At 37.1% G+C, this 18,402-nt stretch overlaps 2 protein-coding genes across 5 annotated transcripts; one reads left to right on the forward strand and one right to left on the reverse strand.

Moving 5' to 3' along the window:
- Positions 1-582: 582 nt before the first annotated feature.
- Positions 583-4,840, forward strand: LOC132096049 (tripartite motif-containing protein 16-like). Its single transcript, XM_059501164.1, has 7 exons — positions 583-1,158; positions 1,243-1,329; positions 1,924-2,157; positions 2,368-2,527; positions 3,641-3,703; positions 3,819-3,872; positions 4,094-4,840. The coding sequence occupies exons 1-7, from the start codon at positions 583-585 to the stop codon at positions 4,630-4,632; spliced, it is 1,713 nt and encodes a 570-aa protein (XP_059357147.1). The 3' UTR covers positions 4,633-4,840.
- An 82-nt stretch (positions 4,841-4,922) lies between these two features.
- Positions 4,923-16,715, reverse strand: LOC132096051 (elongation factor 1-delta-like). 4 transcript variants are annotated; one of them, XM_059501166.1, is made up of 9 exons: positions 16,585-16,715; positions 12,013-12,133; positions 11,606-11,677; positions 7,561-7,626; positions 7,077-7,164; positions 6,596-6,696; positions 6,312-6,512; positions 6,039-6,233; positions 4,923-5,051 (listed from the first exon to the last, which is right to left on the reverse strand). In XM_059501166.1, exons 2-9 carry the CDS (start codon positions 12,124-12,126, stop codon positions 5,013-5,015), a joined length of 876 nt encoding a protein of 291 aa, XP_059357149.1. In that variant the 5' UTR covers positions 12,127-12,133; positions 16,585-16,715; the 3' UTR covers positions 4,923-5,012. The 4 variants fall into 4 exon arrangements, with proteins under 4 accessions (XP_059357149.1, XP_059357151.1, XP_059357150.1 ...); XM_059501168.1 differs by lacking the exon at positions 11,606-11,677; XM_059501167.1 differs by lacking the exon at positions 7,561-7,626.
- Between the last annotated feature and the right edge of the window lie 1,687 nt (positions 16,716-18,402).

Here is an 18,402-nt window from a genome sequence, read left to right on the forward strand (position 1 = left end):
AGCTTACACAAAGCCTCATGGCAGCGCAATAATATTGGTAAATGTAGCCAGTTTAATATAATGATAAGTAAAATAGCAAATAATAACTATAAAAGAAAACAAAGTAAGAAGTTTGAAAATTATAAAAAGAATACAATGTAACTGCATGGCACTTGCTTTGTGAACATGGGCAAAAATGGACACTTTTGCATTGTTTGCAGTCTAAAATGCCACATAAACTGACACATATGATTTTTTTTTTTCATAAAGTCTTATTAATATATAATTTGAAAGCACAGGCTTTCTTCATTCTTTCAGTGATTAATACTCACAATATGTTTCTCAGTATGATGGAGCAGATCATATATAATATAATTTAAAGCATGTAAAGCAAACTCATGCACCTGCAACATTATATTTGCATAAAAACAGAAGTGACCTCCTGTACTTGTTGGTTATTGGCTGCTCTGGGCGTTTCAGCATGAAACCTGATAAGCTTCTACTGTACCTGCATGTTCCCGCCCAGCTCATACACAAACACTTCTGTTTCGTTCTCTCTGTCCTGCCTTGGTGACCACCTTTTTTCTTAACACGAAGGAGAAAATGGCAGGAATGAATATCTCTGTGGATAAGGAGCAGTTTTGTTGCTCGGTGTGCTTGGAAGTGCTGTGGGAGCCGGTCACCATTCCCTGTGGACACAGTTATTGTATGGAGTGCATTAAAGGTTACTGGAGAAAATGCGAGTTGAAAGAGGAATACAGCTGCCCTCAGTGCAGACGCACCTTTAGTCCTAAACCTGTGCTCTGTAGAAACACCATGCTGGCTGATATTGTGGAGAAACTGAAGAGAACCGGCATTCAAGATGCTGGTAGGAGAGCAGCGGATATCGAATGTGATGTTTGCACCGGGAAGAAACATCAAGCTGTTAGGTTTTGTGTGAAATGTCAGACGTTTTACTGCGAGATGCACCTGAAACCTCACAATGAAAGGAATCGTGGCAGGATGCATCCACTTACTGAAGTTACAAAAGTACCGCAGAAGAGAATCTGTTCACGGCACAATAAATTGCGGGATGTGTACTGTCACACAGACCAACAATGCATTTGTAGTTTGTGCTTCAAAGACGGACACAAGGGGCACAGCGTGGTGACGGTGATGGAGGAGAGGAGGGAAATACAGGTAACAAAAATAGTAGAGAAATCAGTGAACTGCACGAAGTAGAGTTCAAAGATGGCAGAATTCTCACATGTGGTTTTCAAACAGAAACATCTTGAGGAAGTGTGGAAAAAGTCAAAACAGAGGTGTAAGGAACGAGAGAAAGAACTCCGAGATATTGTTAAATATGTCAAGGTAGGTCTACTGTCATTGTGTAAAAAATATCACAAAATAACAGGTCTCTTATTTTTGGGTGGGTGGAACACATCTATCTATGAGCTTTGCTTACTTTTTAGTCATAGACCCCAAAATTTAGCATTTTAATGTCTAGTTCAGAATGATACAAAATGTTGCTTTGTGAGAAAAAATAAATAAAATATGGTAATTGTATGTGGAAGAAATTTAACATTATGAAATATATTTTACTTACATTATACAGTATTTTACGTATAAGCTTATTTCCACATCCTAAAAAATGATGGACTGCCTTCATTCGTTGGATTGTAAATACATTTGTTCAGTTTTTTATCTAAATAATGCACTAATGTTTAAACATTTCTGAAAATGATCATGAAAAATTTAGCAATTTAGTTGGGCAACTTTGGGAAATGTCTCCTTCAACAGGCATCCAGGTGAGACACAGGGCCCAAGACCGATTTAAAGTATCCAGATTAAGTGCCCAAGCAAAATTGCTCAAAAAGTTGCCCCGTGCATCATCAGCCTAATAGTGTGACCCATAACTGAACAATGGCAGAAGGTTAAACAGTATCCTTTTCATCATTGCTTTAGCGCTCAGCACAAGCGGTTGAAGATAGCAGCGAAAAGATCTTCACCAGACTGCTGCGCTCCGTCGAAAGAAAGCATCTGGAGGTGAAAGAGCTGATCAGAAGTGAGGAGAGGATAGCTCTCGGTCAGACAGAGAAGCTTCTGGAACGACTGAATCAACAGATAGTTAAACACCGGAGAGGAGAGGCCGAGCTAGAAGCGCTCTCAAACACTGAGGATCATATCCATTTCCTGCAGGTGAAGTCCTGGGTCTGAAACATGAACTGAATGTTTATTTGTGCTGGAGGTTATGAAACTAAACCACAATGGGAACCAAAAGGCCATGGTATAGCATTCTCTTTGTTTAGGCTCTATAGGGGAATTTGGCCCAGCAAATATAAAGGTATGGGTTTGCTTACTTGCTGTTTGCTATCACGCTAGCTTTACCTGTCTGACTCACCTGTGCAGAACTATAAGACGCTCTGCACTCCTCCTGACCCTGGGGGGCGGCCCAGCATCGACGTCCATCCGTACTTCTCCTTGATGATCCTGAGAAAAGCTCTCGCAGAGCTGAGCGATAAAGTCAACGAGGTCTGTGACAGAGAATCGACAAAGATCACAGAATTAGGTGAGCATTGAAACTCAGATAGACAATGCAGCTGACTATGGCGGACTTAGTAGACTCTTAAATGATTAAAAGATATTGGCCTGGTTTCATAGACAGGGTTTAGCCTAAACCAGGATTAGGCCATAGTTCAATTAGGACATTTAAGTAATTTTTATAAACATGCCTTAGAAAAAAACATTACTGGTGTGCATCTTGAGACAAAACAAAGGCACTGATATATTTTAAGATCAATCAGTACAAGTTTCTTTCATTTGAAACAACTCAGACTTGCATTTTAGTCTAGGACTAGGCTTAAGCCTTGTCTGTGAAACCGGGGGCTAATGAACTGATATGAAAATTAGACATTCAAAATAGTTTTATAAATAATCCAAATTAACATTTTATAATTAAATCATTATTAATTAAATGTTCAAATGAATTAAAATCATAAAAACATCTAAATATATATATATATATATATATATATATATATATATATATATAATTTAATTTTGAAAAATAAAAATGAAGTTCATATTTTATTCTTTTTTTAATCAAAAAACATAGTTAAATATAACTAGATATAATAAATTACTTCCAATAATAAATACCATTCAAAACTGAAAGATAAATTAATTAGTAAATATAAAAAATAATAATAAAAATAATAACTTGAAGTCTGCTTATGGTGGTCTTGGTGTATCACAAAATCAAGGTAATTACATTTACAAAATTACACTAAATCGTTTCCTTCATTTTTATTTGACCTTGAATGTGATTTCACCAAGTACAACATGGAACAACATTCCAATCAACTAATCAGAAGTGAGGGATAACTTTTCAGGAAATCTCAGTTTTAGGCTTAAGATCAGGGTTAGGTGTTTCTATACCCTTGTTAATCAGCTATCATTTCACACTGGATAAATTATGGGTAGGATTATGTTTAGGGATAGGGATTGGGTTAAATGTATGTTTTTGGACAGTAATGTTGATCCAGGATCAAGAAAAGATGTTGATCCAGGAACATGTCTTACTTGGCAAAATCCTTCCTCAACACCTGCTTACTTAGAATGATATAAATATCAGAAGTTGATGCACAAACGGCTCTTGACAGCACATACCCTTTATTTGCAGTTGATGAAGGACACAATCAGTCAACTGAAATCTCCCTGAGCTGTCCGCTGAACACTGATACAGGTACGGACACTCACATCCCCCCCAGCAAGTGAGTCATCAGACCACATCAACTCAGCCATGTTTACCACAGTACATCAAAACTCTTCTGACATAGTTCACCACTGACCTCTTCCAGCCCATAGACATTTACACCAGACTGAGCCGAGGACCAGAGGAGATTTCTTACAATGTGAGTTCACAGGTCATTCTTGGATGAGACCAAGACTCTTATCATTTATGAATAGGAGTAAGTGTAATGTAATACATTAAAATAATAAGGTAAAACACACCAGATTGAAATATCACTCTGCAAAATGAGCCATTTTGTACAGCTAAAAATAAGTTGGAAGTGGATGACAGGGGAAGCTTGCCTTAAAGGGACTTCTTAGTAATGCATCCACTCTCTTTCAGACTGCTGTGATTTGAAATTAGACTCAAACACAGCCAACTGTTTCCTCCGCCTTTCTGGAGACCGTACAGAGGTCACGACTGACCACCAGCCACAGCCATACCCCGATCACCCAGAGCGCTTCATCAGCTGGGCTCAAGTCTTGTGCAAAGAAGGTCTTTCTGGACGTGGATATTGGGAGGTGGAGTGGAGAGGCGGTGGAGGAGTTTCTATTGGTGTTTCCTACAGAACTGGAGGAAATATGGACCAAAAACTGGGATGCAACTCAAAATCGTGGAGCTTGGATTTCTCAGATTCTCTTTGTTTGTACCAGCACAATAAGTTTAGTGTAGAAATACACACTCCAATGCCTCACAGAGTTGGCGTGTATCTCGATCACAGAGCTGGAACGCTGGCATTTTATTGCATTTCTCTGGCAGATGATACCATGATTTTGCTGCATCGAGAGCAAACTACATTCACTCAGCCTCTCTATCCTGGTTTCTGGGTCGGACTTGGATCTACTTTGAAACTCTGTCAAACTTTCAGCTTTTCAGCATAGTTATGCATTATGTGCTCTCATTTTGTTTCAATGGACAGTTCACCCAAAAATCAAAAGCATGTCATTCGCTCACCTTTTGTGTTTTTCTCTCATCACTTGTTAACGTAGAGGCTACACTGCCCATGCAACATCATGAAAAGTAGCACTCTGACCTCGATATATCTTTTTGTTGGAATGACCATTTTCATTTTTGGGTGAACTTACCATAAAAAAAGGGTGAATATAAAGAAAATTTGTAAAACCAGGACATGAATAAAGAGCATATAAACAAAGACAATCAATACAGCAAGTTGGTTCACGTGGCTGAACAGTTTATTGGTAACCGTGTGATATAAAAGCAGCAGTAACCCAGTGTGAGGTGGTTGTTTTAGCCGAGAGGTTCAGATCTTGTTGAAGGCAGCGATGTCGACACTCTGGACCTACAAAAAGAGGAATTCATGTAATATTGGTCAATAACATATTTAAATATTTTTCCTAACAGTTTATAATGTAATCAAAATTTCAATCAAAAAAAAAAAAAAGTCAAGACCTTGAACCGAACCATAAATAAAATTTAAATGTAAAAGTATATTGTGAATAAATGTAGACCAATGTTTTTTTTTTTTTTTGGTCATTGTGATCATTTCCATTATAATTCATTTAATATGAATTTACATAAGTTTTATTTTCATGACAATTAACTTAATTCCCCCACAATGTGTCCTCAATTATTTATTAAAGTTACTGTAGTACCGCAATGCAACAAATAAATACACACACTTGCATATTAATACACAATTAAAAAAAAAATCAGTATTTTACTGCAGCATAAAAACTATAATAAGAAACTATAAAATTAACTTTTATTTAAAAAATGCTATCCAATTGAATATTTATTAATATTAAAATTTGTATATTTGTTTAATTTATTTTCATGGCAACTGATCATTTGTCCTAATAATTTGTCCTCCGTTTTATAAAAATTTATGTTATGCAATAAATACATCTGTCAAGTGTTTATGGACTATAAAATAATTGTAGAATATATTTTACTGCAGTATATACAATAACTATATAAAAAAACAGTTTTTGCTTTTAAAATGAACCATATACCATATAATGCATAAATTTAGCCTATATTTAAGACCAATATTTTTTTTTCATGGTATATTATTTCTTTATTTTCTTGACAAATTTTATTTTTCCCCTCACACATTTAAGTTTAATTTAAGTTACTTTAATGTAATAACACATTTGCAAAGCAAACCATTATAAAATGATCAGTATTTTACTGCAATATATAAAACAATTAATGGATTAAAGTACCGTAAATTGCAAAAACAACTTATATTTCATTTTCTTTATACAACATACAGCTTTTCTTTTGATTTTGAGGTGAAACATTCTCCAATTCATCCTGCACTTACATAATCCTCAAATTTGGTGATCTCCTCTTCCAGAATGTCTGTTCCCACTTTATCATCTTCTACCACACAGCTGATCTGCAGCTTTTTGATGCCATAGCCGACAGGAACCAGCTTAGAGGCTCCCCACAGGAGGCCGTCCATCTGTATGGAGCGCACGCACTCCTCCAGCTTCGACATATCGGTCTCGTCGTCCCACTGATCAATGAAAAACCATATATTTGAAACTGATGAATTATACTTGACACTTTAAAGATTGTGTGTGCTGTCTCATACAGGTTTGACGTCCAGCAGGATGGAGGATTTGGCGATGAGGGCGGGTTTTTTGGCTTTCCTCTGGGCGTATTCCTTCACCCTCTCTGCTTTGATGCGCTCTGCCTCCTCATCTTCCTCATCACTGCCAAAGAGGTCAATGTCGTCATCGTCGTCGTCAGCACCATTGTGTTTCTCAACCTTGGGCTTCTGGACAGGAGCAGCCTTCAGATGAAACGATTATGAATGATAGCTGAATTTGTTCAGTGCACAAATATGAGTTCAAGAAGGCAGGATCTCACATCTACCTTTGTAACAGTAACAGTCTTTGAAGCAGGTGCTTGGCTCTTTTCCAGTACAGCCATTCTGGACTCCAGTTTGGACAGCACTGCTCTCAGATCATCCACCACTGGTAAAGCAACAGCTCTGTTAATCTCACAATGGTCACAAGCCGCTTCAACACAATCACTAACACAAATTGAAAATTCAGAAGATTAGTAGTTGCTGCATCAGTCCTCATTTGCATAAAGCTGAACGTTTCTCAGCTGTGCTGCATTTATGGACATGCCCACATTCTCTGTGGCTTTCATCGCTGACAACTGTCAACACACATTGAGAACGAATGACCTCCATCATCTCTTTGTCACTGCAAATCACTGTTGTTTGTGAACACCCCTAATGCAGCATCCAACAGACTTCACATCAGGAACTGGGAAATTGCTGTCTAGGTAGGCAAATCATTTGATTGTGGAACAGCCATCATGTCTGTCTGTGTCTTCTAATGCGTACCTTTGTGCAGATTCTTGTTGTCCAGTTCCAGACTCTTTAGACGAGAGACCAGCTCACTCTGATCCTCAGACTTGCTGGCATTCTGACTCTGCAAATCAGATGGAGGAGAACTGAACGTTAGTGAATTACATCTCAGGGAGCTGACTGCAAACACACCATGCAGGGCTGCGACTGCAGACATGCAAACATTTGTCAACCTCAAAAACCACAGAAAATCATAAGGAAGCATGATAGTATGATATTTTGAATAATGTGGTTTCCGTTTGAAACACTGAATTTGCATGCAGTTTACTTTGGTGAAGGCTAAAACTTTAAACCAATGCATGAAAACAGTCATGCATGATGTCCTTAAAACACCAGTCTCACAGAAAACAGGCAGTTTTGAAAGTGTCAGGCTGTAATGGCTGTCTGATCCACGCTGCTCCAGGCTCCATTCACATGCTTTTCACACAGACGTCAGGCTGAATCGCAGCACTGCACTTACGGTCTTCCTCTCCCGTGGTTTTTGTGTGCGAGTGTGCCCTTTACTACCATGTAGAGCGGTCTTCACCTGAAAGTTTTACATTTAACCACCACAACCAGAAAACAAATCAGAGAAAGACACAGAGATAAACTACTATGACATCAACAGAGTTTTGCTCTATTAAAATGCAAAGAAAGAAAGCGATCAGAGAGGAGATGCATGCATGCATTAAATGTTTTTATTGGCCCTCAGTTTTTTGCTTCACTTTAAATCGGTCCTTTAATGACCTTCATGTTAAAACAGCTCATTTAAAAGGACAAGATCACCCAAAAACGAAAATCTGCTTAAAATATACTCATCCTCAGGCCATGCAAGATGTAGAGGAGTTCGTTTCAACATCAGAACAGATTTGAAGAAATTTTGCATTACATCACTTTAACTGTAACATGTTGCTTCTGGTCTGTAATCCATAATAATGCTTCCTCCAGTGATAAAGTCCATCTCCTGTTGTCCTCTCACATAAAATCCACCCACGTGTTTTTAGGACTGTTTTAACTTGTAAACAGCGCTCGATTTGTGCATATATCTTTCCTGATTTAGACGAGATGATTATCACTGGAGAAAGCAATGTTATGGACTTTTATTTTAGCCAGAAGCAATAGTTTAAAGTTTAAAAATGTCTTGATATCCAACCCCAATTCAAGAGAAGTCGGGACATTTTGTAAAAATGCAATAAAATCAAAAATCTGTTATTTGTTCATTCTCTTTAACCTTTATTTGATTGACAAAGTACAACGTTTTCACTGACAAACATAAATGTGTTTTGTAAATATGAACAAACTTTGATTTTGATGGCTGCAACACATTCCAAAAAAGTTGGGACAGAGGCAAACTAAGTGAAAAGGTTATAGAATATACACTTTAAACTGTTTTGAAACCGTTTACAGTAAGCAGGTGAATTGGTAATAGGTCAGGGTATCATGTTTGGCTATACAAGGACAATCTCATTCTTTGCAAGCAAAACATCACTTTGTGCTAAATTTCATATGAGAATTGTCAAACAAATCAAAAATCCAATTATTTGCAATGCAAAATTGCAAATAATTTAGGTCTTTCACCAACTACCTCACGTAATATTGTGAAAAGATTTAGGAAATCCAGAGAAATCACAGTGCATGTAGAGCAAGGAAAGCTCAGTTGAATGTGCTTGACCTTTGAGCCCTCATATGGCATCGCATAAGAAATCATCATGCTGCAGTGTTAAATATAACCAAATGGGCTTAGGAGTACTTCAGAAAAGCAGTCTGGTGCTGCATCAAGAAATGCAACTTACTCTAGGAGAGAACTATACATCAATTCTATGCAGTGATGTTGCTGGGTTCTCTGGGCAAGAGCTCATCTCAGACAGCCAAAAAGTGTGCTGTGCTCAGATGAGTCCACATTTCTACTTGTTTCTGGGAAAAATGGATTTTGAGTTCTCCGTCTCAAAGACCAAAAGGACCATCCAGACTTTCATCAGTGATAGATGCAAAAGCAAACATCTGTCATGGCATATGAGTGCATCAGCACAAACAGCGTAGGTGACTTGCAAATGTATGAAGGTACCATAGACATGGAGGCATATATTGGAGAGCTACAGAGAAATATACTGCGGTCAAGATGAGGTCTTTCATGGGAAGTCCATGGTTATTAGATCAAGACAATGCCAGCTCTCATTCTGCTTGTGCTACAACAGCCTGGTTTCGTAGTCTCAGAGGGAATGTTTTAGACTGGCCTGCCTGCAGTCCAGATCTGACTTCTATTGAAAATGTATGACCAGTCTTGAAAGGGAGAATCAAACAATGACAATCACAGACTGCTGAGCATCTGAAGCCTTGTTTCAAGAGAGACTGGACAAAAATGTTGCTTGCAAAAACTTTAAATGGTGGTAATGTTGCAGCAATCAAAATTAAAATTTGTTCATATATAAAATAAAAAACATTTATGGTAGTCAGTGAAAACTTTGGAAATGTTTTCTTTGTACCTTTGTCAATTAAACAAAAGTTAAAGAGAATGAACAAAATCACAGATTCTTGATTTTATTGCATTTTTACAAAATGTCCTAACGAACAGGGGTTGTATTTTTTTCTTACAAACAGAGCTTTTGGCTTCACAAGATATTAATTGATGGTGGACTGGAGTGCATTACTTATGGATTATTGTGATGTTTTTATCAGCTGTTTGGACTCTCATTCTGACGGCACCCATTCACTGCAGAGAGATGTAATGCTAAATTTCTCCAAATCTGTTCCGATGAAGAAACTAATTCATCTACATCTTAGCAAATTGTCATTTTAGGGTGAGCTATTTCTTTAATAAAATGATACTCCCAAATATATTTTACAGTTTATCAAACTGTAAATATAAATTTGCAAGCACGCTTGCGGTGTGTAGACGTGAGCTCGGTTTGCTTGAACAGAACACAAAAGCGTTAACCACAAACACACACTAACATCCTGCACATGCACAGGCACAAACACAACCAAAGATGTCATGCTGGGAAGGAGATCTTTCTAGACCTACTTGCACGACAAGACAGTTTGCTACAGCCAAGTGCTTTTAGGTGCACACAATTGGACCATTTAAAATATTTGAGGTGAACTCTGATTCTTAATCAATGCATTTGAGTTTTCTGAAGTGTCTAGTAATCATATGCTTTGAAAAGAAAGGTGTCAAGTAACTTCTGACAGAAGAACCAAATACTGCAGCATCAGTGAGAAAAGACTGTGGTAGCTTCTCTCTGTTTTGGGAAATTTATGGAGCCTTTTTTTAAAAAAAAAAATCGGTGCACGTGATTTTACAAATTTTCTTCAAAAATGAACATGCCAAGTGGATAAACCTTAAAACAAATATAGATCTGGTGACAAGAAGTGTGTGCAAAATGAGTGCAGCAAATCAGAAGTTCTAATTAATCGGTCCGATGTCCCAAATTCTGAGCACAAAATAGTTAAAAAATTTAATAAATTCAGCAAAAAGCGAAACCTTTCAAATTCAATATTACACTTCTCAAATGTAAAGGTCCATTCAAAACTATTTTGCATCCAATCTGATTCAAACTTTTATCTTTCTGGCAAGTAAATTTTGATATTTAGGTGTTTTCATGAAAATAAAAACCAATCCACAAAATGAATTTGCTTACTAAATACAGCCCACTAACATTTATCGCAATTTCTTTGTTGAAACTATAAAATTAGAGAATATAGTGTATATTGCGATAATGATGAAAGGCAGTAAGAAAATGTTTAGTTTTGTTAAAAGACTGGACTTACTATAATTTTCTTTTTTTTTTATATTTTATAATTGTATTTATTTTTTTTATTCGCACAATGTCTTAACTGACATTGCTTGACTAGCTATATCGATAAATCAATATTTGAAATGATCAGAATCGACATCTAATGTAACTGTGAATTAAAAAATTAGTAAGACTGAAACAGTACTTGCTTGTAAAACTCAATCTTTGTTTTATTTGAAACTAAAAAAAAAAAACATTTTATCTAAGGGATCAATCTTTTTTTCTTTCTTTTTTTTTTTTAGAATAATTAAAAAAAATTAAATAATGTCATGTTTACATTTAAATTCAGAACTAAACAAACATTAATCTGCCAAATCAGCCACCACTCCAAATCCTTATACAGTTCATAAAGTGTGTACAAGGGTTAGTAATCTCCATGCACAGTTTATTAATCCAGAACTCCAGCTGATTTTTTTTCTCTCCCTGCCAGGGGCTGAGTGAGGGTTCTGTAAACATACTAAAATAGCACTGGGACATTTAGGGAGGGCGAGTGTTTGTACTGTAGCTTCAGTCTTGTGTGTGAGATCGGCAGCTGAACTAAAAACTGTTCTGTTAATTTCACCTCCAACTTGGTTAGAGCTTCATAAAGTGGAATCAAATCAGCCCTTCAAACTGGTCCCATGCAGGACGACAGTTATCGAGTAGTTAAATGCGCTTCACAAGAAGATTACAGTACCAATTCAGTATGCTCCAATAATGAGATTTCTTTCATATTTTGGGGGCAGTACTCACTCCGGCTAGGGATTGCTGGATATTCTGTCGGGCTTTAGCAATGTCCTGCAGGATGGAACTAGCATCTCTCTCCTGGAAGGGTATACCGGGGTAAAAAGGCCCATGTCAAACAAACCAGCAAGAGGCAGAGAGTAAGCAAGCAAGCAAGCAAACAAAAATACACAGGTGTGTACAGAAGCGCTGTCAGTGCAGACTATTCAGCATAGGAGCTTAAAGTAAAACCTGGAAAAGCAGATGATAGATGGACGTACAGCAGCTGAGTAAACAGGAATTCATGCCTCTCCATGAGAATTCTGTCACCCTCATTCATTGAGACAATTACCAGTTTGTGTGAAAACCCAAATGAAGAAATTTTAAACCCTCAAATTGTGCTTTGCTCTGACATCCGGGTCTGTAGAGGGCAGTACCTGAGATGTTTGCGGGATGCCGTTCTCGCCCTCGTAGAAGCGTTTCTCAGCCTCATCGTATCTGGACTTGTCGAACCAGATATTCTCCTGGGCGAGTCCCTGAAGTCCACTCATTGTGATGCTAAAAAAGAAAAATGAGACGTGAGAGTTTGTGTCAAAGAGCAAGCATTGAGCTTTAGAAAAATGCAGGGGGGGGGGGGTGGAATTTAAATGCCTTTCATTCATTTGTCATGTAATTCATTCAGAAGTGTGCATAAGCCTTACACAAACAAATATAAATCAAGCCAAACAAGCCAAGCACCATCCATATATATGAATGCATATGTCCTCCACTATATTGCCACACATTATGGTCATATAGTGGTTACAGAATTTTTTATTTTATATTAGTTCTCTTAATTTTGGATCCTTACAATTATAATTTCAGTACAGAAATCATTATTAGAGATGTTCCCACATTCAAGCTCTTTTTTTTTTGTACTCAAATATTGTTTTAGTTTACACAGGGTTCGATTTTTGGCACGGGACTGTGCATAATTGTACTGATTCCCACAGTTTCCACGCTTGTAACATGGGAAATTATTATGCTTGCAACAGATGATGGAATTTATCATTTGCACCTTACAATTTTAAACATTCAAGTGCTCAGTTCAGTACTCGTGCTCAGAGACGGATCTGAGAGCATGTGCCTTATTGTGCATAAACAGTTAAATACATACAAAAATGTCAAAATGCATGTCTTCGGTATTCATGTAAACAGTCAATTAATACTTAACACTCTCGGTATACAAGCTATTAAGTTAATGTAAACAGTTGAGAAACAAAACTTATGTGTAACATTATAGCCATGATGGCGGCTTGTATCACAGCAGATCAACATTGTTTGTTGCAGACAACTACTGATGTATAATGCTATGTAGTATAATAATTGACAAGACGCTTGTTCTTTGCTTAGTTTTATTTTATATAAGGTGTAACATTAAAATATTTTAAAGTGCACATAAAAACACAAAACTCAAGTACATACAGAGGAAGGGGCTCTAGCAGACCAATCACAGCGCTTGCAGTCTGCCTAGAATTAACATAGCACAAGTTTATACAAACATCTTATTCATTATACCGTACATTTCCATACATTCAGTCACTTCTTTAAGCAAGTGAAAGTAGTATTATCAGATGGCTAGTATTTTTACATCAGTGAGTAAAATCTATTGTGAGATGCACTGCATCTTGTATTCAAGCAAGTCAAAGACCTCTTGTTGTGAACAAACCCTTCATTACTTACTCGTTCTGATCTAACCATTTCATTCTTGCGGTGAACAGGCCTTCACTGTCAAGAGTCAGAAACAGTTATTCAGAACGATAAATTGAAAACTGCAGATGATCAATAGTAAACTCATATTCCCCATAAAAAAAAAACTACATGATGCAGGAAAAACTTAATTATTTTATGTTATATTATATTAGGTCTTGCATTCACATAGATTTTGTAGAACGGTTATTTGGATTGATTGTTAAAGTTCACTCAACCACTAAAACTCCTTTCATTTCTTTTTTGCTGACACGGTTTGGAGACAATGGGACAGATTTTGCGTGTTAAAGCCCTCGGATTAGATTTACACTGATCAGCATTCACCCAGCAGCCAAAGGTGACACAAACCAGGTTGAAGCTTTTGAAAGTTGAAAGATCTTTAATAAAAATCCACAAACAACTCAAAAAACACAACGTTCAATAAATGAGAATGTAGTTCCATAAAAAGTCAACTGTCCCATGTCCCTAAACTAGCTATACTTGTCCCTTTCCTGAGGGGTGTGTTCGGTCTAAGAGAAGACTTTTTGGGAGCTGCCGATCGGGTTCAGACGAGGAGCGCTGATGGGTTGAACCCCGCTGCTGTTGATGTGATGCATAGGAATGGGTGTATGTTTGGTTCTCCTCCTCCTGCAGTTCTCGTGCACCGTTGCATTTAGCCCTGAAGACCATGGTACAGTGAATTCAATCTTTTGAGGATGACAAAACCTGAGGTGTCCCAGTCCCTGCGCTCAACAAGGATTGATAAGAATCGTCGGCCTGCTCATATATGCCACGGTTGAACCAAACCTTCTCTAAACTAATGCCCTGAGAGATCAGACCGTGATGGAAACGACCTTCTTTTTCCGAACCCTGATTTTCAGAATGGAATGAACGAGTGCGTTTTCTCTTTCCGTCGTTTGAATTCAGCAGACTCCTTGTCTGTTTGTGTTTAGTTTCTTCTTTGCCCTGAGCCGCCGTCTGGCTCTCCATCCTCTAGCTCATTTACAGCATATAAGGGAAAACAAGCAAGCAGATGCTAAAGAATTAGTCTGAGCTGACGTTAGATGTCAGGTGGAAACAACCAAGCGCATCCAGAGGCCTTGCAGAACAGCCAGTCCATATCAGCAGAAAACAAAGAGTTTATGTGGGAGACAGTCTAACAGGAATTCATCAAGGGAACCAATAAAATTAGTGGAAGTATCAAATTTAGACTTTTGTATGTACAGTATTGTTAAAGATGAAAATTAGGGATGTAATGATGCCCTCTGAGCTGGTTGAAAATCAATGAAAATTTGACGATTCAAGTCGGTTGAGGTGTCAAATTAATTGCGATACAACTGGGTGTGCGGGTTTGTATGTATGTATCTCTGAGGGGAACTGACAGTCTTTAAAAATGTTCAGATGGTATTTTCATTCCATCTCTTCTCTGTATAATGCATATAAAAGTAGTGTTTATAAGCGCAGCGCTGCTTTGTTTACACTGGTAATAAGTACAACCTGCTGTCAGAGAGAGTGAGTGAATCTGCACTCTTTTTCAGCCTGTTTGCTGTTTTTGGTCATTCATATTAGTTTTAGGTTGTAAATGCTGCATGATGAGCATCTTTGTTTGAATCATGATTAGAATGCAGTGGTTGCTTCTAAAACCAGTATCATGAATCTTATTGCATTGTGAGTAATGCGAATTGTTACATTCCTACTAACAATTACAACATGAATGGTTAACCCTTTAATAAATCAAAAAATAAATAAAACCTTAAAAATCAGCCATGCAAGCAAGCAAACAGAATTAACTAACAATTCTCTTTCTGCCCATATCCAAGTAAACTAATCCTTTAAGGCTAAAAGTGATACAGCTGTGGCTACTGGGCATGCACATTTACGCATTTTCCGCAGATGTTGGGCAAGATGGCGTATAGCAGAAGTGTCACATAATATCCACATTCTGACTGGTCAGATCGCCTGTCAATAAAGCTCCCTGCGAACGGTCAATTCAAACTCAAACTAAATCCAAACTCCTAAACTACCACTAAGTATTCTTTAGTCTGAGATTCAATCACAAACACACCAAGAATTGCATTTCCAAACTCACCTGCTGAGTTTTTCAGAGAAAACAAGTGCTTATAGTGCTTTTCACCTTCCTTTTAACAATGAGCATTTAACTATTACTAGGAGGGCTGAGAAATGATAAAGTACTACAGTAACTTGTCTGACACCAGTGGCCCACAAAAGACAGCCAGATTGATTAAACATTGCAAATTAGCATGAGACCACAATCCTGTTGCACTGTTATTAAGTGGAAGATTTTGTATGTAATCTACTGCCAATTCACAAATTAAAGAACATAAAATGATCTATAAAATCTAACAAGACCAGCGCAAATTAGCAGGTATCGCAGCCCAGTCAGATGCAAAATGTGTAAAGACAGTTTTTGTTCTCAAATTCACATAAATTTAATACGAGTAGTGAACGACATTATTTAAATACTTCCCTCCATGACCAAATAATTTGCCAATAATAAGGTTGTTATGAAAATTAAGTGTACTTGGTTACACAGTGTCCAGTGCTGGCGACAAAAATGGTGTTTAAAACACCATTAAGTAATTAAAAAGTTTAACATTTCATTGTTTGCCATCCCCATCAAGTGGTCTTTAAATGCAAAGAATGAAACTAAATATTATTTAACTTTATTTTATATTCATGCAATGTCATTAAATATACACTGGTCTTTAAAACGTAGTGAAATTCATATCACCAAGAGAAGTAGATGCCCGTTTTATATATGCATATTAAAAAAGGGGAGGCACTGAGACTGAAACTGGTTTGTAGGAAACGAAGAGCAAATAAACCAGAGTTACACGTCTAATAACCCAGATTTAAACCAGCAGAGACCTGTAGGTCAGGATTAGATGACACATACAGATCCGTTACAAATGCATTATGTGATCCAACCTGTTTATACGCATGAAACAAACACTGAAACTTCATGCATGCTGTCACTGTCAACTCCACACGCTAAAGTTTTATAAACACATGAGACTCGTGAAACATTAGTTTTTATTCACGTCTAATTAACTGTATACGTGTGTGGTGTGTGTATGAAGTCTGATAAAGTACGTTAAATTAACGTTAGGTTAAAATTCTGCAGCGGATTCAACTCGGATGAGTTTCATATGCAGCCACGTGGCGCGACACTCAAAGCGGAACACTTCAACTTTAACTATAAAGGTGAAATATATTTACCACTAAGTTATAGTGTTAGTGAAAACTAAAGTTTCACTTACTTTTGAAGAGTTTGTTAAGTGAAAAGCGGTTCGCCGTACTCCCTAATACAGAAAGAGATTGAGGAAACCTGGTGACTCGCCCTAATAGCTGACGGAGGGGTTCTCCTTAAATGTCACTCTTCATATGACACGACGCGATGTAGGATATACAGGTTTAGCATTATAATATGTGTATACGTCACTAAAGTGTTGATTTTAATCTTATACAACAAGTACGAGTTGGTAAGTGGTATTAAAATGCAGGCTTTTGAATGTACGTCACCCCTCAGAACAGAGATGGTACATTCATATACTACGTTGCAAGGAAACATTCTGTCCTCGTGCCCGAGCTAACAGCTGCACATTAATGCGATTAATACAGATAGACTATTATAACCAACATTTTTTTTAGCATTATATTTTCTTTTCAGTCACCTTTATGTATTAAGTCTAATAAAGTACTTCAAAATTAAAATTATTTTCTCATTTTAAATGTCTTATACATATAGGCTACTTTTATATCAGAATCTCATTATTATTATTAGGCTATAGAAGGTTTCAACCGCAACAACATAAACAAACGTTACTTTGCATGCGCGCTTTTGTGGACCTAACTTAACTTCCGGTAGACTTCCAAATAGTAACAACTCAATAACAACAGCCCCTCTAGAGTAGATATTTTTTGATAAACAAACAAAATATGTTTGCCGCGTGGATCAGACTTAATGAAAATGCAAATTCATTCTTTGCCAGCAGGAGATGTTTTAAAGCATAGACATACATAAAGGGCGAGAAATAGAGGTTTCCCCAGTAACAGCTGTAAACAAAGCAGAGCTTGTACGCTCACACGCTGCTTTATCAGGCATATAACATGCAAGTCTTCCTTCAGAAATACAGCGATATAAAACACATGTGCTTTGTTTTGATATTTAAACATATAAATGTAAGGAATTATTATTATTAAACGTGCAGTACATTACTCATGTTTATTCAACGAAGCCTTTTTGAAAATCGATCAGTTTTAAAATTGTGGCGAGCCTCCAAAAATAAATAAATGTATGGGAAACACATCCCGCAGCACAACCACATGACCCCAACTTCAGTCTACTCATCACATTGACTTCGTTTGTAGAAGGCACCGCAGCCAGACCGATATACACAACACAGACCGGAAGTTAACTTAGGTCCAGGCGCGTGCGCCCGATGAAACCGTCTATAGTATTTTTGATGACTTGACAGAACTCAAGACTATATAATACAATACAGTCACGTTTTGCCAATCTGAAAACAGGATTCCAGATCAATAATATCTAATGATCTGTTGCGCAGTTTGTCCAAAAACAGATCTGCTGATAAATAATAATCTGCAGCGGCCGATAGGTATCTCACAATGACACAGAAACACTGTATTATTTGTCGTTAGGACACATATGCATTTAAAGTGATGTAAATACAAATGCAAGGGCCTATTAATTATGTACGGTGCCCGGGAGGTCACATGGTCGGTTCACCTAGTTTTTTTTTACAACATATTATCACGTTCCTATGAGTTATTATGTCGTGTCCACAAGATATTAATTAATGGGAATGTCATATTAACTTGTGGAAATATGATATTATTTCATGGCCACAATATCATTTTGAAGGGAACGACATCCTTAACAAATTCTTATGTTGAAGGAACTACATATTTTTCTTGTGGCCACGAGTTTAATGCGTAAACAAACCTGTGTGACAATAGCAACCCAGGATTATCAAAAATGGATAAAATATTTAAGGTTTAACATTTAAACATTTAAGGTTTAACATTAAAGGTGCCATAGAATGCATTTATACAAT

Source organism: Carassius carassius, chromosome 20 (genome assembly GCF_963082965.1).
Source record: "Carassius carassius chromosome 20, fCarCar2.1, whole genome shotgun sequence".
Lineage (NCBI taxonomy): Eukaryota > Metazoa > Chordata > Actinopteri > Cypriniformes > Cyprinidae > Carassius > Carassius carassius.

Bases quoted from the DNA above. Each gene is read 5' to 3' on its own strand.
- LOC132096049 (XM_059501164.1), top strand. From the start codon at position 583: ATGGCAGGAATGAATATCTCTGTGGATAAGGAGCAGTTTTGTTGCTCG. The intron at 1,159-1,242 runs GTAACAAAAATA...GTTTTCAAACAG, and splicing joins AGGAGAGGAGGGAAATACAG to AAACATCTTGAGGAAGTGTG. The intron at 3,704-3,818 runs GTACGGACACTC...GACCTCTTCCAG, and splicing joins TCCGCTGAACACTGATACAG to CCCATAGACATTTACACCAG.
- LOC132096051 (XM_059501166.1), bottom strand. From the start codon at position 12,126: ATGAGTGGACTTCAGGGACTCGCCCAGGAGAATATCTGGTTCGACAAG. The intron at 6,697-7,076 runs GTACGCATTAGA...TTGCTTTACCAG, and splicing joins CAACAAGAATCTGCACAAAG to TGGTGGATGATCTGAGAGCA. The intron at 6,234-6,311 runs GTATGAGACAGC...TTCATTGATCAG, and splicing joins TCCTGCTGGACGTCAAACCT to TGGGACGACGAGACCGATAT.